This window comes from Martes martes (assembly GCF_963455335.1).
Source record: "Martes martes genome assembly, chromosome: X".
Classification (NCBI taxonomy): domain Eukaryota; kingdom Metazoa; phylum Chordata; class Mammalia; order Carnivora; family Mustelidae; genus Martes; species Martes martes.
This window is the reverse complement of record NC_137897.1, coordinates 11,896,023-11,923,302: the sequence shown is the minus strand read 5'-3', so window position 1 is coordinate 11,923,302 and position 27,280 is coordinate 11,896,023. Positions and strand designations below refer to the sequence as shown.

The window sequence follows — 27,280 nt, the reverse complement described above, 5'->3', positions numbered from 1 at the left end:
ATATTTTCAAAACATTCCAATTAGTTAAACATCATTTCTGCTTCCTGAAAAAATACAGTACAAATCAAGTTAGAATTAGGAATATTCTCTCTAGCTGGTAACCCAGAGGAAATTAAAAAAATTAGGGGTCATTAAGAAATAAGTTAGTTTCACAGACACAAGATAGTCACCCATTTTTTTTAAACGAAAATTCAAAAACTAATATTTAACCCAAGTATTTCAATTCCAGGTCATAGCCAATTGTAAATCAAAAGGAAAAAGATGCCCAGAAAAACATGAGCAAAAGAAAAAAGGTACAGGAGCTAAGAAAACAAAAATGAGACAGTACGGACACACATGACTATTCATATCCAGCTGTTACCCAGAGTGCTGCCTCAAAGGGTCATTACCTTTTATCTCGGTCTTTTAAAATGCCAGTTGATTAAACCTCAGTTCCTAATTCAGACTTTCGGTCCTTATCCTAGTGGCATAAACGGGAACTTATGTCCTCAATTGCAGTGGCTTTTTATCAGAGTCCTCCCCTGGGGGACCTATGAAATCAAACACTGAGATTGGCTCCCCACCCTCAGGGAATAAATGAAGTGTCCAAAGTGACAGTTTTGAAACCCTAGAGTACATTCAATCCACAGCTTCTTTTTCAGTCCTTCAAGTACTGGATCTTTATTTTAGAGTACAAAGAAAGAAAGAGAAAGAGGGGTAACTGAGAAGTAGTAATACCCTTATGCAGGGAGACATGAAAATATCCACCTTAGAAAGAGGCCCCTTAAAGCCAATTCTTGACACTTTGCTCAGATGTAAACCAAACCTTTGTTCTCCTTTTTCAAGCTCATAAATCTCATAAGAAAAATATTATTTCGTAATTTCACACAGGAGTGATTTCTGAGAGTATTCAAATGCATAATTAAGTAATATTAAATAGCTGAGTGATCAAGCAGGACGTCCAACAAGTTGGACGTTTCAATACGTTCCACTGTAAGGAAAAAGAGATGGGATTTCCACCTTTCCAGCGCCTTTCCCCCACGGATTTCCATTCCTGGGCCCTGAAAGCCCTGTACCCCATTTGTTGTGCAATCTTTTTCGAACTCCACCCACTGACTCCAGAACAAGTGGAATTCTCCCATTCTGAAGGTCTCGATTTTCCTGTATCCAGGGAGACACTGAAAACTCCTTGGCGTGAGTCAAGTAAGGCAAGGGGAACGGTCCAGCCTGTCTCCCAGATCAAGAGAGACCAAAGGCCAGGGTGGGGGAGGCGCTCAAGTTTCCGCTCACCCCCCCCCAAAAAAAAAAGAAAAAAAAGAAAAGAAAAGAAAGGAGGGTAAATAAAGAAAGAGCAAGAAAGGGGAGGACTGAATGGGAAGACCGGCTATCACGCGATGCTGCCCCCAACCCTGTGGGACCCAGGTCCCCCAGCATCGTCTTCCCATCGCGGGTCCCGGTCCCACGTGTAACCAGGCCCGTGGTGCCCAGAGACGAGCCCTGTGACCCAGGAGCCGAGTGGCTCCTCCAGCCCCGCGGCGCTCGCCCGCCCGCGCAGTGGCGGGGAGCGCAGGGGGGCGGGGGAAGGGGGGCGCAGTGCAACCCCAGCTCCCGCGCTGTTATCTTACTGCGCAACAGCCTCGCCCGCGCCGCCCGGGCGCACCCCGCAGCGCGCCCTGCGCACCTGCCGGGCAAGAGCAGGGCCAGCCCCTGACCCAGGTAGCCCTCCGACTGCGCTGGGAGCACGGAGAGCACGCAGAGGGCGGGGGCTAGGAGAAGGAACACCTGGCGCCCGGAGTTCCCCGGCATCGGCCGCACGTGGCTGTCACACCTGGCGCGCCCCCGCCTCGCACCCCTTCCCCCTCACACCAGGCTGCGCCCCCTGCCCTCTCTCCACCTCTGTCGCGCGCCCCAAAACCCCAACCTTCGCTCCCTCCTATCCCATCCATCTCAGTCCCAAATCCCCCCCGACCCGTTCCCGCTGTCGTCACCCCCGGGAAGGAAGAAGGCCGGATGTTCGTCCCGTGGCTAAAGGTAACCAGAGAGAGTGAAGATGTGGACCCCGAAAAATCTAGCCCGGGCATTTCCCCAGCCGGACAACAACACAGACGCCTCCCAGACTGACCTTCTGCCGCGGGCTGCGTCGCCGTCCGCCCCGTCCGGCCTCAATAGCCTCTTCGGCGCCGCCGCCTCTACCCCGCGCTGCCTCCTCTAGCCGCGTCGCCATGAGGTGACGGCAGCAGCCAAACAAGCGGCCCTACAAGGGGCAAGGAACCTTTCAGGGCCCCCGCGCCCCGCCCCTGAACCCCCACGGCCAATCGCCGCATGAATGGCTTCCCACGTGACCGGAGGAGGTTGGCCCCCGAGGGGATGGAGCGGGATGGGGGTGGGGAGCATTGAAGGCTGGGCTGGGCTTCTGCAGGGCCGAAGGGCGAACACAGACCGTGCGAGTCTGCGCAGACTGGGAAAAAGAATCCGAAGCGGACTACAAGTCCCAGCAGGCTTCGCGGCCACGGCTCGCAGACCCTGCTCAGGATTGGAGCGTAAGGCGGTGTTCTGAACGGGGGAGAGTGTCCGCTGGGTTGCGCGTGCAGCCTACTGGGACTTGTAGTTTTCTGGAAGCGATGTAGTGGTACCGGAAGGTACTCTTGATTATCCTGAGGGAAAAGTTTAGGAATTGTCCCGTGTTTGGGAGGGAGCAGGGGCGGGGGCATGTTGTGTTTTTGTTTCTGTTGCTCCTCTTCGGAATTGAGCCCAAATGGTTAGGGATAAGGGGAAATCGTGACTTTCGAGGCGGGAGAGATGTAATGGCTTTCAGAATTTGAGGTTTCTGGCTGGGACAACTGCTCTGAGCCTTAATCATCCACCAGAGCTCTCAGCACCATTTACCTGTCCTGAACTCCTGCGAGGTGGGGGCTGCGTCCTTTTCACCTTGGCTGAACCACGGGGTCCTCTAGCATAGTTCTCCACTCTTAGGCGGCGCTTAATACATGTCGAATGTATCCTGTTTTCTCCGCTAGTCGTTTCGTTACTGAAATTTTTAAACAAATTACGTTAGCGGGGCGTCTGGGTGGCTCAGTCGTTAAGTGTCTGCCTCCGGCTCAGATTGTGATCCCCGCGGTCCTGGGCTCCAGCCCCGCTCGGCTCCCTGCTCAGCGGGAAGCCTGCTTCTCCCTCTCCCACTCCCCTTGCTTGTTCCCTTTCTCTCTGTCTCTCTCTCTCTGTGTCAAATAAAATCTTTAAAAACAACAACAAATCGGTTTGCTGAATCGGTTTTTTCTTTTCTTGACAGGATTGGGGCAGGGGGTGCAGTTTTGCTCAGGAATATTCCATTTCCATCTGATAGAACTAGATCTCTAATGACTGAGCCTCTGAAAGTCACGGACCCTCATGAAATTCTGATATATTACATAACTCATTATGAAATTTTGTGTAAATTCTTTACTTTTTTAAAAAATATTTTATTTGACAGTGATATCACAAGTAGGCAGAGAGGCAGGCAGAGAGAGAGGGGAAGCAGGCTCCCCACTAAGCAGAGAGCCCGATGTGGGGCTCAATCCCAGGACCCTGAGATCATGACCTGAGCTGAAGGCAGAGGCTTAACCCACTGAGCCACCCAGGCGCCCCTACTATTTTTTATTAAAGTTGAATACAACACAGTGGTAGCAGGTGCTAAAAATGTAATAATACACATGAGAGTAAATTTCAATATTGTGGAAATTACATCTATCAATTTTAATTATTTCTGTAAATTTGGGGAAAGTATCAGTATTTTATCTCATGGGCAGAACACCTCAGTCCAGCTTTGAGATTTCAAAAGTAGAGCAGTAGATAATGAACCCATAGCCAGATTCTGTATAAAGTTGATGGTCTCAGCCACCATGCCTCACCTTTTTTTTTAAAGATTTTATTCATTTATTTGAGAGAGTACAAGAAGGGGGAGGGTCAGAAGAAGCAGCAGCCTCCCTATGTGGGGCTCAATTCCAGGACTCTGGGATCCTGACCTGAGCCGAAGGCAGCTGCCCAATAGACTGAACCACCCATGCACCCCATGCCTCACCTTCTTAAGGGTAAAATTCCCAACAGGATGCATAATAAAGTAGGGGTAATGCTTTTTCTAACCTGTTCAGGGAGCTTAGTGTCAAAATGTATAGTAGTTAAATAATGGCACAATCAAACACCACGCAGCTACTAAGAAAGATAAACACTCTTTGAATTTAACCTAGAAAATATACATAACATAGTGAGCTTTATTTTTTTAAAATATTTTATTTATTTATTTGACAGACAGAGATCACAAGTAGGCAGAGAGGCAGGCAGAGAGAGAGGAAGGGAAGCAGGCTCCCTGCCGGGCAGAGAACCTGATGTGGGGCCTGATCCCAGGACTCTGGGATCATGACCTGAGCCTAAGGCAGAGGCTTTAACCCACTGAGCCATCCAGGCGCCCCCATAGTGAGCTTTAAAAGAAAAATTTCTAGGGGTGCCTGCCTGGCTCAGTCAGTAGATCGTGTGACTCTTGGTCTCTGGGTTGTGAGTTCAAGCCCAATGTTGGGTGTAGAGCTTACTTTAAAAAAAATTTTTTTTTTCAAAAAAAAATTCATTTGGGAAGGGGTAGGGGATGGACAGAAGGGGTGAAGGGGAGTGGGAGATAAAGGATTCCAGTCATGGAATGAATAAGTCACAGGGATAAAAGGTACAGCATATGGAATATAGTCAATAGTATTGTAATAGCTTTGTATGATGACAGATGGTAGCTACGTTTGTGGTGAACACAGCATAATGTATAGTGCTGTTGTCAAACCACTATGTTGTACACCTGAAACTAATGTAACATTGCGTGTCAATGATCCTTCAATAAAAAAATCCATTTGTATAGAATTGCCTGTATGTTTATAAAGAGGTATTTAAAAGGATATTAATCAAAATGTTAATAATGTGTTTCCCTGGGTGGTGAGATTTGAAAGTATTTTCACTTCATGATTTTCTGTGAAGTATGTATGGGAAAAAAGTCAGTAGTTATCTTTATTACAAAAACAAAAGAACTATGTAAGTGACATCAAGTCTTAAAAGATGAAAAATATTTAATTGTATTTATTTTATTTATACATGGGCCTTATTTCAAAAGGGACTTGGGTATAGGTGTGTATGTAGAGATATAGATCTAGATCATGCTATTCATTCATTCCTATGTATATATGGAAGGGAAGGACATGAGGAGAAAGTGAATGTGAAAGGTTAGGAAAAATAAGATGAAGTCATGGGTGAGTTGAATCCGTAAAACACATACCTTGAGGTCTTGAGCATAAGCTGGAGGTGAGCCGAATTTTTATTCTGTGCTTCTTGACAGCTGAGAAAAGAGGAAAACACAATTTACAGAGTGATTCACAACACCGTAAAATAAAGACAAAGTGGTTGCTTGAGAGAAACATAGCTATAAATGCTCCTGAGATAAATATGAATTTTAGAGGTCCTATAACATTTTTTGTTTTTTTTTTTTTCCTGTAACATTTTTAACATGGGCAACGGTGGTTTTAAAATCCGTCCATACGTTCATCGATGCTCCTTCCTTCAAAAGATGGAGTCTGAGTCCCCTCCTCCAGGCTGTGGGCCAGGCTTAGTGGTTGACTTCTAAAGAATAGGTAGCATAATAGAGGTGATGCACATCTTCCAACACTGGTCAGAGCAAGAATAGCTTCTGCCTGGTCCTTTAGGTCTTAGATCATTCTCTTCTTCCTTGGGTCAGACTAACCTGATTTTTTTATATACCCATTCTTTGTTTAGATTTTTATCATAAAGGTCTTCAAAGAGGTCACTATCAAGACTTAGTCCAAAGCTCTATAAAGCACTTCGCTTATCTCTGCTGGGATCCATTGTTAGGATTATATTTTAGGTTTGCGAGGGCTATCATTTTTTGTTTGTTTTGTGAGTCTTAAAAAGGCACCCCGTGTTCTGTCTTCATTAATTATTCTTACATTCGCTCAAGGAATTGTCATCTGTTAAGAACTGTGCCTTCCAGGAAGGTGAAGGTCCCGAGGTAAACGGTTCCTCCTCGTTGGGTAGAGAATATTCTCCCCAGGCTCCCTAGGAGCTCTGCACATAACCTGAATATGGGCCCATTTATTCAGATGTTGATTAAGCAGCCATGTATCTGAGGCACAAAACAGCTTTTTTAAAAGATCTTATTTATTTATTTGACAGAATACAAGCAGGAACACAAGCAGGGGGAGTGGGAGAGGGAGAAGCAGGCTTCCCGCTAAGCAGGGAGCCCGATGCGGGACTCGATTCCAGGACCCCAGGATCATGATCTGAGCTGAAGGCAGATGCTTAACGACTGAGCCACCCAGCACCCAAAATAGTTTTTATGAATAGTAAGTTCAGGGATGTCCCAGCTCTCTGTTCTTTCACGTGCTCTGACAATCATTTTGTGGGAGAAGCAAGGCACTCAGAGTAGACTTACCATGATTACAGAGAGAGGATTCTGTGGGCCTCCTAAACATTATCGGGGAGCTGGAACTCTCAGAGTACATAGCTGGACATAGGGCCATTTAGAGGTTTAGCCTACAGTATTATCCCTAAGGGAACAGGCTTCCAACTTGCGAGGCTCTTATGTCCTGTCAGTGCAAGGGTGACAAGAGTCTCACATACTCTAAACAACACAAGTCTTGAGTATTAACGATTTTACCAATTCGAGCCCACTTCCCTCACCTGTTACACTAACAAACTACGAATTCCACCAATGAAAACCAATTTCTTTTTTTTATAAAGATTTTATTTATTTGGCAGAGAGAGATCACAAGTAGGGAGAGAGGCAGGCAGAGAGAGGGGGGAAGCAGGCTCCCCTCGAAGCAGAGAGCCCGATGTGGGGCTCGATCCCAGGACCCTGGGATCATGACCTGAGCTGAAGACAGAGGCTTAACCCACTGAGCCACCCAGGTGCCCCTGAAAACCAATTTCTAACCTTCATTCTGCTACTTAGCAAAGCTATGACTGACAGAAGCACTTGTAGCTGTAACATGGAATATGGACTCCATGATTAATACAGCTGACCACCCCTGGTGGGTCAAGTCCTGAGTCATTGCCAGCCCTTAATTTAATGCAACACACACACACACACACACACACTGCTGCTACTACTACTACTACACTTTTTGCTGACAGTAAGTTACAGACCTCATCAAACTGTAAGGGACAAGGGCAAGCTCCTCCAAAATGTGCCACTATAATGTGCAGATTATTTCAAGTTGAAAATAACTAATGGCCAAAAACACTCAGGAAGAAACCTTCTTACTTATTCCTAACTGCCTAAAAGAATCCGGAGGACCTGTTGACAGAAAGCTAGCACTGTAAGTAACTGTATTAGACAAGAACTAGGTATGGTAGACAAGAAGGAACCCAGCAAGCCTGTTTGGTCAAATTCCTCTTTGTGTCCCATTGTGTGGGTGGCCCACCAAATGCTTGTTTACCAAACATTTATTTTTTCATCTTCATGAAAGTTGCTTTCCTTCCCTTTGAAGTTCTAGACCCCTACTCTCTTCTTGGTTCAGGAGTTCCTTTATACTTCATTTTGCCTGTCTTTGGACGCTCGTGTCTGTGTGGATTCCTCATATGTATATAATTAAATTTTAGGGGCGCCTGGGTGGCTCAATGGGTTAAGCCTCTGCCTTCGGCTCAGGTCATGATCTCAGGGTCCTGGGATCGAGCCCTGCATCAAAAACTAAAAAAAAAAAATTATTTTCTCCTGTTAATCTGTCCTTTGTTAGTTTGATTCTCAGACTAGCTAAAAGAATGTTGCAGGATAGAGGGAAAATCTTCTTCCCCAACAATACCGTATAACATGATCAAAGGTATTGACAAACCTAAAGAAGCAGTGTTTCTATTAGAAGATTAGAAACCAAGAAAAGGGTGAGTCAGGGAAGCCTGGCTGACAAAGCCATCCCTGCGGAGTTTGGGGGGGAGAGAATCTTGTTCCAAAAAAAGAGAACTTCAAAAATAATGGCCCTATTCGCAAGCTTAATTCCTAGGGTGGGGACAGAGGCCTCATCCTCCTCATGCCTAATGTGAATTTGTCTAGAGAGAGAATGTAGAGATGTGTACCTTTCCCTCCAGTGAACCACTTTCATTGCTTATTGTTAATAAATGGACATTTTGACTTTGTAAATCAGGCCTGAGGGCTGCGTTTTGGAGAGAACCTATTCTGCGTGGTCCCTCCAGGAAGCCCCTCTGGTGCCGAGTGTCTTGGGTGTAGCCAGTTATTCATCCCTAGCATGTTGTCCTTCTCACCCCAAGCCAGTCCAGCTCTCCAGTGGAAAGGCTTGTTGAATGGACTCTTCCCCCCAGCCAGGCGGTCAGTGAAGTCAGGGCGAGGACTGTGCCCATTGAACTCCTGGATTACCACTGCCCCACAGAATAGAACACTCAGAAAGCTCCCAGTACTTACTAAAGCCTCTGAATAGATACAAGGAACTCGTTTTTTGGAACCTGTACAGATGAAAGCCAAACCCTTAATTCCCCAAGGTGATATACCTTTTTTTTTAAATTTTTACTTTATTTTGTCAATGTTCCAAGATTCACTGTTAATGCACCACACCCAGTGCTCCATGCAATACATGCCCTCCTTAATACCCACCACCAGGCTTACCCATCCCCCACCTCCCACCCCTCCAAAACCCTCAGTTTGCTTTTCAGAGTCCACAGTCTCTCATGCTTCGTCTCCCGGTGATATACCTTTGTGCAACCTCTTGGACAGTTTCCTGGTAGCAACAGTCCCCAGCTAAATGAGACCTCAGCCAGCCACAGGACCAAGATCACCCCAGGATAAACTTGGTGGCAATAGAAAATTTTCATTCATGAATTAAACATTTGAGCACCTACTTCATTCTGAGCACTGTATTAGACATGATTTAGAATGAGGGCACCCAGGCCTGTAATGGACAGGGACGTATACAAACAACGTAATTCGCAAGATACAGGTAACAGTTATGCAAGATAACTTCTTGAAGGCTATTTTCTTCTGGTGGTAGAGCAATTTAAGGAACGTTTAGGTAACATCTGAGCTATGTCTCGAAGGGCCCACGGGAGTTAAATTAACCATGCTAGTTTGACTAGTCCACCTCAGTATTTTCAAAGAAAGAAAAGCTCCTATTAATCTTTAAAGCAGCCAAGAGTATTATTTCATCAAGAATTAAATTTCAGGGGATCCCTCGGTGACTCAGTCAGTTAAGCAGCTGCCTTCGGCTCAGGTCATGATCCCAGTGTCCTGGGATCGAGTCCCACATTGGGCTCCCTGCTCGGCAGGGAGCCTGCTTCTCCCTCTGCCTCTGCTGCCACTCTGCCTGCCTGTGCTCTCTCTCTCTCTCTCTCTCTCTCTGACAAATAAATAAATAAAATCTTAAAAAAAAAAAAAAAGAATTAAATTTCAGGGGTGCCTGGGTGGCTCAGTGGGTTAAGCCTCTGCCTTCGGCTCAGGTCATGATCTCAGGGTCCTGGAATCGAGCCCCGCATTGGGCTCTCTGCGCAGCGGGGAGCCTGCTTCCTCCTCTCTCTCTCTCTCTGCCTGCCTCTCTGCCTACTTGTGATCTCTCTCTCTCTCTCTGTCAAATAAATAAATAAAATCTTAAAAAAAAGAATTAAATTTCATGTTTGTTGAATACTATTGGGGTTGTAGTAGCAAAAGGAGTATTTGCCTTTTCAGAGAACAGAGAACTTACTGTTTGATTACCCAATACCATCCTTCTGAGTTAACCCCGATTTTGGTCCTTATAGGAATTTGGCCAATTTTAGTATTTGCTATACACTTCCATATTTCTGGCAGACATGAAAAGATCAAGAAAATGATTTTATTTCATACCCAGATTGCTCAGGCATGTTGATGGCAGGCCATGGAGTGTTCTAGTACATTGGCACACACTGGGGAGCCAGCTCCAGCAGGAAGTGGATACATCCAAAGTTCTTGTCACGTATGGAATATTGGGAAAGTACCTGCATTTCAAAAACTCAAATCTCAAATACATATATTACATATTTGAGTATAGACATTCATTAATTTTGTTCTGATTTCCCCAAGACTCAGCTTTAATTATATACTTTCAAGGTAATAGAAACTATGTTTATAAAGACAATGGTAAAGAACACAAAATATTCATGGGTTAAGATCTCTTAAACACACACACACACACACACACACACACACACACGCCTGTGCGCACACATGCCTGAGTGGCTCAGTCGATTAAGCAGTCTCTTGATCTTGGCTCAGGTCTTGATCACAGGGCTAGAAAGTTCAAGCCCATGTCAGGCACAGGACTTACTTAAAAACAAAAACAAAACAACCTGTTTCTGGCATTATGGTCTAGTCCACTCGCCAGTCTTCTCCAGGTTCAGTGCCTCTAACTTACAAATATTTAGAACTGGTGGGGTCCCCAGGATTATTTTTAGCATAAATATGTTATTACTACTACAAATTCTTATTTTTGAATAGTTATCTGATGACTGGGCCCCACCAAATACATTTATAATATAATAATAAATATAATATAAATATAATATAATAATAATATAATACCAAATACCCCCCCAACCATTCCCAACTCTGAAGCCGTCAGGGATGACCTTGACCGAAGACAGCTGCCTTGGGACAGCTGTTCCCTCTTCCCAGGTGGTCACATCAAATGGCTGTTCTAGAAGTTCAGCCCCCTTCCCCCAATTTAGGATGGTTCTGAAGGGTAATCCAACTCTGGAACTCCTCAGAATCAGCTAAGGTTTCTGTTAATATTTTTTTTTTTTTTTTTTTTAAGATTTCATTTATTCATTTGAACAGACAGATCACAAGTAGGCAGAGAGGCAGGCAGAGAGAGAAGGGAGGAAGCAGGCCCCCTGCCGAGCAGAGAGCCCGATGCGGGGCTCGATCCCAGGACGCCGGGATCATGACCTGAGCCGAAGGCAGCGGCTTTAACCCACTGAGCCACCCAGGCGCCCCCTGTTAATATTTTATTACTGTTCAACTTCTGCCTTATTTTGCTCTTTTACTCTTTCTTTTCTTCCCCAGGTGTTGATTACTCCCTAATAAATTTTTTCCGTATTCCTTCTCTATAATCTTAGTCCTATGTACAAAATTCCTTACCAAAGACTTCCTTCTCATCGCTTCTCGGCCTTTTGGCTAAGATCAAGTGCAAAGACTTCCTTCTCACAAGACTTCTACTACAACTTTCCTTTTTTACAGTCAGATTTTGTTTTAACTTTTCCCTGTTTAAATAACCAGTCTCGTTTTCCTTGCATACAGAGTTGTTACCCTTATTATTTCCAGTCTTAGATCACCCATAAAACTTCATGGAGTTTTAGACAAAGCTCTAAGTTTTTTCCCTTTTCTGACAAATTTGGCAACCGAAATAACACAGACTTTTACATTCAATGGTGATAATGCAAAAGACATGTCCATTGTAATTAAACCGACAAACTTAAATTACCTTTAATGCCAAATACTTCCCAAGATCATGTGAACTTCAACGTTTGGGTTAGTTTCCATCTTTCTGAGTTTTAAAATGCCCAGTTCTGGGGCATGTGGGTAGCTCAGTCAGTTAAGCGTCTGCCTTTGGCTCAGGTCATGATCCCAGTGTCCTGGGATGGAGCCCTGCATTGGGCTCCCAGCTCAGTGGAGAGCCTGCTTCTCCCTCTCCCTCTGCCACTCCCCCTGCTGTGTGCACGCACTCTCTGTCTCTGTGTCAAATAAATACATAAAATCTTAAAATATTTTAAAAAATAAAATAAAATACCCCGTTCTTACAAGTGCTTGCCTTTAAACCAACTAAACAGAGCTCTTTTACAAGTTAATCTTAGCAATACCATCCAGGAGGTAAAGAAAATAGCTCCCGTGTATAACATACATGGACACACCTGCAAAAACACAAGATGCAAACAAAATCTTAAAGGACCAATTTCTCAACAGCTCTTTTTTACAAAACAAATCTAATTGCAAGATGATACTATAATTTTTGGATCTGTCAACTGGTCATTTTTCTCCAGGATCTAACGAATATCATAGCCAAGAAGTGTTGCACGAAAAGATTGCCCAGTTTTGGAGAACACAGCCTTAAAGGGCCACATTCGGGAATCGAATCCTCATTTCCCATTTTCCCATTACACCATGGCTGGTTTTATTCAAAGACACCAAAAGACATTACAACAAGCAAAGCAGACAAAGCCCAGAGTAGCTCTGTAAGCGTTGGTTCCTCCCCAGAAAGCTGGGGCTTCACCGACTGAACCAAATGGCATCCTTCCTGGTCTTTTTTTTTAAGCATGCAAGCAAAGGAGACTAAGAGAACCAAAACTTGTCAGGGGAAGGCCACCAAATGAGAGGAAGAAATCTAAGAGAGCCAAGCCAAACGGGAGGAAGAAAGAAGGTCATGTGCTGTCACCCGCAAAGTACTCACCAAGAGAAGGCTGTGCAAACCAACCCCCCACAGCGGTTCCTTGCTGTGAGAATTAAACTAGGCGCTGAAGGCCAGCAGTGTCCAGTCGGGGTGGGGCCCTGGGGACAGTCCCTAGGGCAAAGAGTGTAGGCAGCTGCTTAGACTTCCCTCCAGACTCCTGTTACTGGCTGGGGGCCCAAAGAGCCGCGGGCAAAGAGCAACCAACCGGCTGACTTGCCAAATTTGTAACCAAGCCCAAGTTCATGTTGCCCTGTGCACGACAAAGCCAGTCACCGAGTCGCCGAGCGTGCAGCGAGGGAAGAGGCAGCGAAAAGACTGAAACAAGAAAATGAACTCCAAATCCACCTTCGACAGAGGAAGGTCAGGGAAATGTAAGTGCCAAGGAAAAAGGTCTGGGTGAAAATCTGCCGCTGAGTTTATTAGCCCCACTCAGCAAATTTGGTTATAATGTCAACGAGACGTTTACTCCACAGATAAAATGTAATATAAGGAATGATTAACCAAGGGTTGGGGGAGGGGGGAAGAATGATTAGCCCATATATTGAAAAGCCAAAAAGGCGAAAAGGAAACACGAAGGTAGGTATTTCCAGGAATTGCTCCTGGGACTGGAGGGGGAAAAGAAACAGTTGAAATGACTGAGGCTGACCAGCTTGGGGAGGAGGGGACCAGACCTGTGATGACGGGGCCTCGATGCCGGGGTCTCCTGGGGCACCATGAGGTTGGTTCTGGGGGAAAGCTGCACGTGGGAATTAGCTGCTACGGCTGAAACTAACTACGGCCAGGTGAAATTTCTGCAGATAAAGCCCAGAAACAAGTCCTCTCGCCCCTCCAGCCTGCCCTCCAGCGCCTCCCAAGGGCAGGGCCTAACAGGGAGCCTCTGGCCAAGGTGAACGGAAGCACCTGGGAGGGCAGACGTGAAGCTCAGAGAGGAAAAGCTTAATGACCGGCACAGGTTGTCAACTTGTAGCTGACTGGGGTCCTGGAGGCCCTCAGCCTGAGCTGGGCTATAGTAGTGTCAGCGGCTGGATCATGGGGAAGTCTTGGGGAGCAGGGGAGGGACTCCCGGGGAGGGGAGCTGGGCAGCCCAAAGGGCCGAGGGATGTAGTCATGGTGTCACTATCAATGCGCAATTTCTAACGATAATTTTTTCCTATCATCCAGTATCCAGTCCATTTTCAAATTTACCCTACGGTCTCGAGGATATATTTTAAAATATATAATACATGTATAATATGTAATACATGTATTAGATATAAAATACATATATAATCTACCTAATAACATATTTTTAAATTTATTGAGGTGCAATTCACATAACATAAAAATAGCCATTTTATTTATGTATAGATTTTATTTATTTATTTGAGAGAGAGCATAAGCAGGGGGAAAGGGGAGCGGGAGAGGGAGAAGCAGGCTCTGCACTGAGCAAGGAGCCAATGCAGCGCTCCATCCCAGGACCCTGGGATCATGACCTGAGCTGAAGGCAGCCGCTTAACCAACTGAGCCACCCTGGTGCCCCAATGATTTATATTATTGAAGTGATATATACCAAGTGAAAAACTTTCAGGCAGATACAGTAAAAAATGAACACCTATAGTCTTACCACCAAGACAGCCATCATCAACTCTTTGCTGTATACCCTTCCAGTTTTGTTTCCTATATACACCGATGGACAGCACAAATGTTTGAACACACAATTTTTTTCAACTTTTCAAAACCTGTGGTGACATACACACAAAACGGACTTTTTAACCATTTGGAAATAGAATATCACCATTTTGCAACCCCCAGTGAAGGAATGAACCAGGCACTGCATATCAGTGGCTCCCACCCAGAGAAGCCAGCACCATTTTATGTCTCCCAAGCTTATGACCCACTGATCAAACAGAGTGGGCTCTGGGCATCCATTGGAGGCTGGGCATCCAGCTGCCAGCTTGCCGGAAATTCCCAGGACACAGTGGCTCCTGGAACCACATCTGGAGTTCATAATCCACAACATTCAAGCTGCTGGGATCAAAGGGCCCAGTTTCTTCTGCAGAAAAATTATAAAGGAAAAAAAGGGGGGGGGATGAAGGGGAAACCGCAGATAAAAACAATTTGAAAGACATTGACACAAATGGGCAGGATTAAACTGTGGTACCTGGGGATGCACGTTTGGGTGAACCATAAGGAAAGGAGGACTAGAGGGGTAGGTCTTCCAAGAAAGGGAGTGGTGATGGGGGCAGGCCTTCAGAGGGGTTGCTGGGTGGCTGGCAATGTTCCATTTCTTGACCTGTGTTGTGGTCACTGGGAGGTTTGCTTGAAGATATATTAAGCTGCACATTTGTTTGTATGTTCTACTTTCATTTTCCAAAAACAGGTTAAGAAATATCACTTTCCAGGTTTACCCAGCCCCATCCCTCAACTCCCACTATCTAGAGGCCACCATTTCATCTCTTTAAAAAGTCTCTTGGGGTGCTTGGCTGGCTGAGTCGGTAGAGCCTGTGACTCTTGATCTCAATCAAGGTTGTGAGTTCAAGCCTCACGTTGGGTGAAGAGCTGGCTTAAAGAAATAAATCAATCTTTAAAAAAAAGGAAAAAGAAAAAGTCTCTTACTTGACACGAGCTGTTAGGGATTAAAGCTGTTCTGTGATTTACGCTGGTGTGTGTGTGTGTGTGTGTGTGTGTGTGTGTGTAGTGTGTGTGAGATTTTCACTTTTAGGTCATGGTAGAGACTTCTGGTTGCCCACTCTGAGATCAGTTCCTTCCTCTTCCTTAGTAATACCCGCCCCCCCCCAATTATTAGTTGGGAAGATGGACATGGAAAATAAGACCATATTTCTCAGCGTCCCTTGGAGCTGGGCTGGCCAAGTGACAAAATCCTGGCCTAGTGGCTAGGAATGGAAATGTGGTGTGGCTGGTTTCTTCTTACGGGGCTGAAGATGGCGCCATTGCCTGTTGTCCCTTTCCACCAACCAGATGCCGGGAAGCCACATAACCCCTTCAGGGAGCAAAGGACTGGCAAGGCCAGAGTCCCTGACTGCTTCTTGGAGCACACTTAGCCTTGCTTGCCTTCCTCTAGACTTTATTGATGTGAAATAGAAATATGCATCCAGTTTAGACCATTGTAATCTTGGGTTTTCTGTCGCATGCCAACAAATTTACTCCTGAATCATGGTAAGATACTACACATAGATTTGCTTCTAGGGGAGAAGAGCCTCTAAAGCTTTTTTACCTGCTCTCCCACATCACCCCACAGAGACAAAAAGAGAATCCTAAAAGCTTCCTGAGTAAAAAGACAGGTCACATATCAAGATTCAAGAATCAGAAATGCATTCCCAACAACACTGCAAGCTAGGAGGCAGGACAGCAACACCCTTAAAATCTTGAAAGATGGGCCACTCGGCTGGCTCGGTCAGAAGAGCATCTGATTCTTGATTTGATTTGCGGTTTTGCATTCAAGCCCCACATTGGGTGTAGAGATTACCAAAAAAAAAAAAAAAAAAAAAAATCCTGAAAGAAAACTTTTTCCCACCAAGAATCATATACCCAAAGTATAGATACAGAATGAACTCGAGTGGCTACATGACCTGCTTTGGCTATTGGAATGTAGGCAGAATAAACACATATCACTTCTGAGCAAAGGCTTAAGGGCTATCTCTGGTCAGCTACACCCTCTTTCCCTCTGGTTTGAGACCGATGTCCCAGTCATGGGCTGCTCCATCCCCTTGGTCCTGGGAAGAAAAGGGATAGAGCTCCAGCCGACCCATGAGGGCCACCTGAGAAAGGTTTGTTGTTGAAGACCAGCGGGGTGTTAAGGTCATTTGTCACCAAAGCATAACTTAACCTTGGGTGACATACAAAGGGGTAACGGAGAAAAAAGAAAGATATGAGATCCAGAAAAAAAAGGACCCAACAAAGGGAAAAAGGAGAAAGCCTGGAGAAAGAAAGAAAGAAAGAAAGAAAGAAAGAAAGAAAGAAAGAAAGAAAGAAAGAAAAAGAAAGGAGGCCCTGATTCAAGAGAGTAAACGGTCCAGGTTGGAACAGCAGGGCGTGGGATTCCTGGAGGGATGTCTCTGGAAGTGGATAAAATGACTAAACTAGCCGAGGTGTCACAATGTACGGATGTATTGAAATGAGACTGTGCTGAATGTGTCTGTAGCAGAGACTCTGGAAAAGAACTGGGCAATGGGGGTATAGAAAATCAAGCAAATAAAAACATAAGGCAATTGTTCAGAGACGAAAAAAGAAAAATTGAACAAGAAAACTACTGTATTCATAAGACAATATATGACTAAGTTGTAAATAATACTCACCTGGAAATAATGTAAAAAACAGATTAGCACAATTAAAACATAACTATATCGGAAGGATGATGATGCCAAAGCGTGTGTGTGTGTGTGTGTGTGTGTGTGTGTGTGTTCATGTGTGTGTGCGTGGGTGCACCCACATGTATTGGTGTGCTGGAAGTTTCTTTTTTTTTTTTTAAAGATTTTATTTATTTGTTAATTTGTCAGAGAGAGAGAGAGATCACAAGTAGGCCGAGAAGCAGGCAGAGAGAGAAGTAGGCTCCCCGCTGAGCAAGCAGCCCGATGTGGGACTTGATCCCAGGGCCCTGAGATCATGATCTGAGCCACCCAGGCGCCCCTGTGCTGGAAGCTTCTCTAATTCTTTCATAATTTTCTTTTTTCCATTCTGTTTTCTCTTTCTGGACTTCCTTTAGCTAGAGGTTGTACATTCTGGAATGATCCTCTAATATTTTTTTTAAGATTTTATTTATTTGCAGAGAAAGAGACTGCAAGAGAGGGAACACAAGCAGGGGGAGTGGGAGGGGGAGAAGCAGACTCCCCGCTGAGCAGGGGGCCCAATGCAGGGCTCGATCCCAGGACCCTGGGATCACGACTTGATACGAAGGCAGACACTTAACAAATGAGCCCCACAGGAACCTCCTGATGTTCTAATTTTTATCTTTTCTCTCCTTTCTACCACCGATTTTGCTCTGCTTTCTAGAAGATGGTCTCAACTTTGTCGTGTAATACTTCAATGAAGTTTTGACCTATGCCATCATATTTTAATTCTCTAGGCCTATTTCTTGTTCTCTGAATGTTCTTTTTTGTATAGCATACTGTTATTTTATCATGGCTACAATTCTTTCTTTCTTTCTTTTTTTAAGATTTCATTTATTTATTTGAGAGAGAGAGAGCACAGAGGGAGAGAGAGAGGGAGAGGCAGACTCCCCGCTGAGTGGAAAGCCCGATGCAGAGCTTAATCCCAGGACCCCGGGATCATGACCTGAGCTGAAGGCAGAGGCTTAAACGACTGAGCCACCCAGGCGCCCCTACAGTGCTTTCTAATATCTCATTTAAGATATCAGAGTTTTTAAGTTCATTATAAAGTTTCCCATCAACCTTTCTCCTAATGGTTTTCGCATCACTAGTGATGATTAACTAGATCCTTTCGTCCTTTGGTACCCCTTTTGTACCTCTTATTAGCTGGGGTTCTTTTATACAGAAGAACTTTCCTTCATCAATTCTGCATGCCATTGACTCTTCTTCAAAACTCCATCTATATCCTGAACACAGTAAGCAAAGGCAAAGGAGAGCCAAGACAATTCCTGAAGGATAAATACTTTGTCTCATCTGTAGAAACCATGGCTCTTGGATAAATCCCTGATCCTAGGTCTGAGTTGGGAAATATAAAAGTTGAGTCTGAGGACACCTCGGTGGCCCAGTTGGTTAAGCGTCTGCCTTTGGCTCAGGTCATGATCTCAGGATCCTGGGATCGAGCCCCACATTGGGCTCCTTGCTCAGTGGGCAGCCTGCTTCTCCCTCTCCCTCTCCTGCTCCCCATGCTTGTTCTCTCCTACTCTCTGTTAAATAAATAAATAAAATCTTTTAAAAAATAAAAATAAAAGATGAGTATGAAATATCCTCTCATCGTGTGTGTGTGTGTGTGTGTGTGTGTGTGTGCAGCAAAGCAATGAAGCTATATCAAAGGCTACTAAGTTGAGTCAAAATCTTAGGGGCCTACTTGAAGAAGCTCCTATTGGACTGAGATGACAATTTAAAAATCAATAAAGACAAAAACTGCAATGGATAGACATACATCAAATATATTTAAACCAATAATTCATAAGGATACTTATCCGACCCCTGGTTTAGAGCCTCAATTGTCCAAGTTAAGGTCTCTGCAATTCTTTGACTTTTCTTTCTTGGTCTCAAAGAAGTAACTGCAGCTCCAGCCATCACATCCATATTCCAGGGAGCGGGAAGGAGGAAAGAACAAGGTTGACTCAGTTTTTCTGGGAGTTCTCCCAAAGACTTTTACTTACTTCTCATTGGCCATTCTCACTGTCTAGGGACACTGAGAGATGTACTTTTCGTTTTTTTTTTTTTTTTTAAGCTTTTATTTATTTATTTGAGAAAGAGAGAGAGTGAGAGAGAGAGCACAAGCCAGGGGGAGGGGCAGAGGGAGAAGCAGACTCCTGGCTGAGCAGGAAGCCGGATGTGGGACTGGACTCAACCCCAGGACTTGGGTAACATGACTTGAGCTGAGGGCAGCTGCTTAAATAACTGAGCCACCCAGGGGCCCCTGGGAAATGTACTTTTATCCCCACAAACTGAGCACATTGCTGACCTACAGACACCTTGTTAGTAAAAAGGAGAAAAATGTTACTGGATACGGAGCTAGCAGGGTCAGCTACACTTTTGTATCTTTAATTAGATCCCATTTCTAATTCCTAATATTATTTGTGCCTTCTTTTTTATCTTGGTAAAAAAAAAAAGCTCTTAAAAAATCATTTTTGTTTCTCTGATTCTTTGTTTTGTACTCCTGCTATTTATTATTCTTCCTAATTTTTTCTTTGCTTATTATGAAATCACTTTATTTTTCTTATTTTGCCTTACTGTGTCAAACACAGACATTTCTGAAAATGTAGACAAAAACAAAGAGCTTGCAAAAAGGCATATAGCCGGCATCAACATTTTGGCGTAAGGATCCTTTTGGTGTAAGCATTTCTTTATGCACATATGCGACCAATGTACACATACGCATGCATTTTTTGTAAAGAAAAATGTAATCGTATTAAATACAGTCTTGTAATTGGCCTTTTATAGTTCATCTAACGTTATATTCTGAACATTCTTTTGTGTAAAATGCAGACCTCTGACATTTTCTTAGGCAGGCAACAAAATCCTTTATCCCAAAGAAATCACACCCAGAGCCTCGGAGAACAAAACAGATGCAATTAAGGGTCGGGCCGGCTAGGGAGGGGACCAGTCCCTGCTAGGCAGGCATCAGCGGAGCTCAGGAGTTACAGCATTAATCTCCAGGGCGATGACTCAGCTACCATTTGCATTACCACGGTGCACTGCAGGCAATATATTTTCAAGTTAAAAGCCAAAGGTTTCCTTTAAACCTATTTTTTCCAAAAATGAGACTTTTCTTTACCCAAATGACTGAAAGAGCTGCTGCACTTCTCTCATGGGGATGACGCTCTATTCCCCCTTTCTCTTCAGATGGCACAGATCGTCTGCCTTTCATTAAGCTTTTTGCGGAGAAGAAACAAGCTCGAATGTTGGTCTTTTTTGAGCCCTTGTACGTGCGGGGCTGGTATTTGGGTAGAGTGGTAGATCTTGTAGCTACCGGGTTTTGTGCAGTTTTGATTTTCTATCTTTCTTTTTCTCCTAGATTGCGAGAAGGCTGTTATTTTATTTTTTTTATTTTTTTTCTAGGTCGGTAGTACTGATTTTCATGGTGGTTGTCTTAGTTTTTTACTGCTTATAGTTTTCATTTTTCACCTGTATTTCAGGGTTCTGTAGATGAAGTCGTTCTGTTCTTTTGGCTCTTTATTTGCTCATTTCATTTGTGCGATTCAGAGAGTCATTCACATTCTCGTGTGCAGCTGTCACTCATTTACGTTCTTTGCTTTTCACTATGGTATATATTTCCATTCTATGTTGATGGTCCTTGGGGCTGGGGTGCAAGCTGAGGCCACTACAACACTATTAAGGACATTTTTGCACATATGCTGGATATATCCTTCCTTTTATCTTCCATTTTACTAAGGGCAATTTTCCTTGCAAGTCGTTCTATCATTTTATACTCCCTAGGAGAGGAATTCCTAGTCAACGAGAAGGGCATATTCAAGCTTTCATTTAAGTGATGCCGATTTTTGTTTTTTCCGTGAACCAGTGCAGTAGCTTGCCAGCAGTGTATCTACAGTCCAGTTGTCTGGCATGCTAACCAACTTGCTATTTTCAGACTTCTTACATTTTTGAGCACCTGGTGGGTGTGAAATCCATCACTTAAAACATTTGCATATCATTCCATTGTATGGATGAGCCATCACTTGTTCAAATGAAGATTCTGGTGTAGAACAAGCAGGTAGTGTCCAAGTTTCAGTTTTATAGTCAAAGCAGTGCTTGTTCAGTTCCTCAAGATAAATTCCAAGAGTGCAAATGCTGGACTAAATGTTCTGTACATTTAAATTTTTGGTCTGTATTACCCAATTGCCATTCAGAAAGGTTTTACAATTTTACACTCTCATCTACAGTATTTGCATAACTTTTCCCTCATACCCTGGTCAAAAGCCACTTTTTTTTTTTTTTTTTTGGTCAGAGAGCGTGCGAGCCCGCAAAAGTGGGCCGGGGCGGGTGGGGGGCGAGGGTGAGCAAGGACCCTGGGATCATGAGTCCAGTGCAGAAGCTTTAACCGACTGTGTCACCCAGGAGTCCTGTCAAAAATAACTTTAAAAAAAAGAGCTCTTTATAATCCTAATTTTAGAAGTCAAATGATGAAGTCTTTCCGAGCAGCAGACCCCTGACTTGCCCTTGCCCATCCCCGATTCCTAGGAGCCATTGTTTTATTTATTTTTTTCCAGGATCCATCGTTTTAAACCTTTAGCCGTTTCACCTGTTTGCTTCTGTAGCTCATAATTTGCTTACACCATTCTTTCTTGATGATTTTTCAGTTGTAAATTGTGGGAGAGGCCTCTAGTCGCCTACCTTATCAATTTCCCCTGCTTTTAGAGGGAGCACACCTTTGGAATTCCTGAGCCTTTCAGGGTTCTGAAACATCGAAATGTCTTCCTTCCACCTGGCCACAGTTGCCTGCTCTGCTGTTTTTCTTTTTTTTTTTTTTTAAAGATTTTATTTATTTATTTGACAGACAGATCACAAGTAGGCAGAGAGGCAGGCAGAGAGAGAAGGGAGGAAGCAGGCTCCCCGGTGAGCAGAGAGCCCGGTGCGGGGCTCGATCCCAGGACGCTGGGATCATGACCTGAGCCGAAGGCAGCGGCTTTAACCCACTGAGCCACCCAGGCGCCCCTCTGCTGTTTTTCTTACTATGAATTTATACCTTTTGTTTTTACTCTTTTACTGTCATTTAGTGGGGGTTGTGGATGGAGTGGAGCTAAATCCATATGTTTAATCTGACATAGTCAATCTGAAAGCTCAAGACATCATACACTCCAGAAAATTAAAAACCACTTTGAAAACAATTAAAATATTATCTGGGCACTTGGGTGACTCAGTCAGTTAAGCTTCTGACTCCTGACTTCAGCTCAGGTCATGATCTTAGGGTTGTGAGATCGAGCACCACATCGGGTTCTGTGCTGGGCGTGGAGCCTGCTTAAGATCCTCTCCCCCTCCCGTCTCTCTCTCTCCCCCTCTTGCTCTAATTAAAAAAAAAAAAAAAAAAAGTATTTTAGAGGCACCTGGGTGGCTCAGTGGGTTAAAGCCTCTGCCTTCGGCTCAGGTCATGATTCCGGGGTCTTGGGATTGAGCCCCGCATCGGGCTCTCTGCGCAGCGGGGAGCCTGCTTCCTCCTCTCTCTGTGCCTCTCCGCCTACTTGTGATCAGTCTGTCAAATAAATAAATAAAATTTTAAAAAAAAGTATTTTATAAAGTCGTCTCTTAAAATAACATTTAGGACACGGGATGGACTTTAAAAACTAGGGGTACCTGGCTGGCTCTGGTGGTAGAGCATGTGACTCTTGATCTTAGGGTTGTAAGTTTGAGCCCCACATGGGGTGTAGAGATTACTTAAAAATAAAATCTTAAACGGGAAAAAAAAAAACCCCAAACCAAAAAACCCAGGCAATTCTACCCTTTCATTTTTCTAAGGAAACAACTGAGTGCTCCCTAGTTATCTTGCCCCAATCCCCTCCCCCCACCCAGGCCTCTTTCCCCTAGGCCCAGAGATTTGCAATTCTAGCTGCTCTTCAAAACAACTCGGGGAATTTATAAAAATTTATAAAACAGAAACCGAAACAGCCCTATGCCCAGGCTACAACCTCAACTGGTTAGTCTCTCTGGGGAGTGGGGCTTGGGCATCAGCATTTTTAAAGCTCCCTGGTGGTTCTCAAGCACAGGGTCACTGATTTAGACCAACTGCCTTAGCCAGGGTCCTAAAAGTGTGGTACTAAGGACAGCAAGACATGCATCCCATGTTCTTGTTATGAAATTATTTTGTGTGTTGTTCAGATTTAACAGTGTCTGTTTTCATGCCTTAATTTCACAAGCACTCGTTCTGTTCATTCAATAAACAAAGACTGCTAATCTTGCTGATGGCATTATTTTAAATAAAGATTTGACAGAGAGAGGGGGAGAGAACGCACAAGCAGGGGGAGCGGCAGGTAGAGGGAGGAACAGGCTCCCTGCTGAGCAAGGAGCCCAATGCGAGACTCCATACAAGGACCCTGGAATCATGACCTGAGCCAAAGGCAGAAGTTTAATGGACTGAGCCACCCAGGTGCCCCACATTTTTTTTTTTTTTTAAAGTAAAGTTCAGGCACAACGTAGGGCTTGAACTCATGATGCTGAGATCAAGAGCCACACACTCTACAACCTGAGCCAGCTGGGGCCCTAATGTATCTTGTGCCACACTCTTTTGGTAGAAGGACACCATTTAGCTCAGTTCCCACATCACGTTTATAACCTGCAGTGTCTCCATGAGAGTTAATGCTGTTGAGTGATGCGGCCCTTTTGCTGTATCTGGATTTTTGCATGAAGTGCAATATGGCAGAGGAGAATATAATGTACTTGCTGGCGATTTTCATGATTATAATGTGGATTCTTCAGTGGTAGTTACCCAAATCCTCTAGTGTGTTGATCTATTGTATCTATCACGTCAGTGTTTTAAGTAAACTCTAGACCCAACGTGGGGTTTGAACTGAACCCCAAGAGTCACATGCTCTACCGACTGAGCCAGACCAGGCGCCCCTAAATTCTTTCCCCTTGGCTTTACTGAGAACTGGTTAACCTTGGTGAGTTTTAGCTTTAGCAAGCAGAAAGCATCATCAGTGCTCATCATGGTTATCAGGAAAGAACAAGATAGATCAATATTACTATCACTACTGGAGGGAAAAATCCCGCAGTCGCTTTAGAGTAAAAGACCTGCTGGCTGACTGGATCAGAATTACTTTCTATTGTGAAGGACAACCCACTGCACTTGAAAGGAAAATGTGTTCTTAAAACCCAATACCTTCTTTTTTTTTTTTTTTTAATGATTTTATTTACTTATTTGACAGACAGAGATCACAAGCAGGCAGAGAGGCAGGCAGAAAGAGAGGGGGAAACAGGCTCTCCCTGCTGAGCAGGGACCCTGAGATCATGACCTGAGCCGTTGACAGAGGCTTTAACCCACTGAGCCACCCAGGCGCCCCAAAACTCAATACCTTCTTAAGGTAGTTTTAATTCTAACAGAAGCCTACATACCCGATAACTCTGAAATATTTATAGGTCCTTATTGTAAGAGAATTTTTAGTTATTCAGGGAAAACCATTATAACATATCACTAAAAATGAGGTTTATTTATTCAGAACCAAGTTGAATATAGTTTTTTCATATTGGAAATAAATCAGAATGCACTGAATAAATGCTGTTGAAAACTAATCATAGTTTAACAACTGAAATCATAAACGGCTTCATCTGAACAAATCCCTAAGTGTGAGGACCAGATAAACAACTGATGATTCATGAGAAATATGTAACTGCATGAGATTAAAGATTCATGAATATGTATTTGTCATCTGCCATGACTCATTGGTTTAATAAGCACCATCTTTTTTGGGTATTGTAACATGCATCTTGTAATTTTATTTTCTTATCAATATAGTCTGGAAATAATCATTTATTAAAAAGGCCTGTTTTCCTCCCAATAAAACTGATTATATAAACTATATCAAAATTCCTACTACTTATATTTTTAAAAGCTGAAACAAATTTGTGAAAGTTAAATGCACCTAATTTTTACAGGTGAAAAGGTTTAACTTTAAAATGGAAAAATCTCACTATTATCAGAAAGAACCAAATCAAAGTATTTACAGAAGCACATTCACAGTCGTGGTTTTTATACCAAAGTGGTCAAGGAGGGAAATAACCTATCGCAAGTTGGATATGATCTTATTTTTGTTTGTTTTGTAAACCTTTAAAATGTCCTAAAAATCCTATTTGTAATAATAGTTTGATTGTGAAAAACCATCTTGGTTACTGTATGGAAAACACTCCGAGTTACAAGTATCTGTTGCGGCCTTATCTCCTAAAAGATAAGCTTTTCTAGTTTAACTTTTCAAAACTTCCAAACTGAGATTTCCCACTTCGCCTAAGAAGTTGCCACTTCTGCGTACAAGGAGCTTCCGACATCGTGAGTTGGGCGCGCTCGGGCGAAGACTGGGGCAGCAGTGGCCTTGGCCTACTTGCCATAAATTGCTGGAACTGCATAGACGGAGTTCTCGTTCCTGTAGAGTAAGACTCCATGTACCTAAAATTGGCCTTCAAGACATAGTTTGGTTCAATACTCTATTAGCTTTTCAACTATTTTCACTTGATTTTACGTGCATGAACGTGCTACACAGGGCGCCATCCATCCTTTCTAGCCTTCGGGGGACATCGGCCCTCTGATGCTGCTCAGGAGCCTCAGAGAAAGCTCGTGACCATGAGAAGCAGTACTCAGGGAGCCTTATCTGGGGGCTTTGTAGCGTTATTTCCCTCTGAAATGTGTGACATCAGAGAGATCTGACTTAGCAGGATTATCCATCGTCTCCCTGGGAGCCTGACTCCTCTTAATTTGGCAGTGTGGAAGGGTGAGCTGGCAGCAGGAACTGACGGGAACCGCAGAGGCGGCATCTGTAACACCAACTAGAAAGACACCATCGTCCAACCGTGATAGCGGCCGGGTAAAAAGTAGAAAGCACCAGCAACCTCAGTGGCCCTCGGGGCATTGGGACGCTAGTCCAATGTGCCTCCAACTGTAAAGCCCATTCTAATGGGAGTCTCAGTAACGTGCAGAGTCCGGGCCAGCAGGTCTATGGCCAGGCCTGAGACCCTGCATCTCTAGCAAACTCCTAGGGCTGGCCATTGCTACTTCCTGAGCCACACGCCGTGAGCAGTGAGGTATGATCCCCATAGTATGGGATTCACATAGTGTGAAGCTTACGTGTTTTTATTTAATGTGTTTATACCTTCACATAGTGTGAAGCTTACATGTTTTTATGCCCAGCATAGCTTGTTGGCTACCCTTCAGGCATGTAATAAATACTTAGAAATTTTCCACCCACCATGGTTATAAATTATTTTTCCCTTTGAAGGAATACATTTCAGTTACCTGTGTCACTTAAAAGAGCAGAACATTTTACTCCTATTTGAATCATAAAAATAGAGCATAACTATATTTTTATGCTGTGTATTAAATCTTATTTTAGTCTTTTATTTTTATAAAGCAATGCGCAATTAGCTTGTTTTTAAATGCAATAAGAATATCATGTAAAGTTGATAGTAATAACCGTAACATGTCTATTGTCATTTAAGGGTTTTTTTTTTTTCCTTAGCTTTCTCTGAAACCTTTGCCTTTTTGTATTTATTCAACAATGTGAATTTCAGTGCATATACCAAGAGCGAAGCACTGTCATATTCTGATCTGCTTACATCCAGGACTTTCAGCTACTTAAAAACATTTTACATGTTTCTTTCCCTCCAGAAAACTCTACTTTAAAAAAACCCAAACTTTTCCCTTCAACAGGATTATTTAAGAAGTTGTCAGTCATCTTCTCTGAACCCAAACTCAGTAATCAGCAACTGCTACACCACGAGTGGAAATCCCTTGATGATGGGGTCAGCGATTTCACAGAATACGTGAGTTTATTGCTATAACCCAAGGGGTCCTAGCTGAGATGGTCTGGGTCACTCATCAGTGTGTACACCAAGCTACAAACACTAGTGAAGCCCGACCACACACCCAGTTCTCTCGTTGACTATACCTTTGCCAGAGGACCATGGGCTAATTTTTATAGGGTCAAAAATATACATATGTACATTTTTTCCTATAAAGGATTATCTTAACTCTATTCCCTTTTATAAAATAAAGGTTCCTTGAGAAATATGAATGTTTTAGGAAGCAAATGCCTCAGAAGTGTTCTGACATTAAGCCACCTTGTTCTTTTAAAATACCATATCCTATGAGCATGGGCCTGCTGGTGTAGGATAATACAAGCAGGATTGAGCAGTGAAGTTCCGTAAGCTGTACTTAGAATAACACAATTTTATAAGGACTAACCGTTTAATTAAGACAAACAAAGCTGAAACTTTTTAAACAAAAACAAGAGAATGTAAGCTGAATGGGCTTGTGAAGGTCATTAATATAAAAAGGACAAAAGGCCCCATTTTCTACAAAAACTGTGATGTGGAATTTAGGAAAGCAACAATATTAAATGTGGTATAGTTAAAAAAACAAAGAAACAAACAACAACACAAGAAAGAAAGAAAAGGCCCCAGAGAAAAATAAACGTCTTTGCACAGTATTTCTCAATTTTAAATTGTGTGGTGTTTACACCATTAAAATCAACATAATTACCTTACCTTTTGGCTTCTAGATGGAATTTTAGAAAATACCTAGCAAGAAAA

At 43.6% G+C, this 27,280-nt stretch overlaps 1 protein-coding gene across 1 annotated transcript in view; it reads right to left on the bottom strand.

Annotated features, from left to right (window-relative positions):
- Nucleotides 1–2,286, bottom strand: part of TXLNG (taxilin gamma) — a 55,527-nt gene extending 53,241 nt beyond the window's left edge. Inside the window, exon 1 of the mRNA XM_080794740.1 lies at nucleotides 2,102–2,286. Coding sequence (XP_080650866.1) covers nucleotides 2,102–2,203 — 102 coding nt within the window. The 5' untranslated portion in view covers nucleotides 2,204–2,286. The remainder of the gene's footprint in view (nucleotides 1–2,101) is intronic.
- Between the last annotated feature and the right edge of the window lie 24,994 nt (nucleotides 2,287–27,280).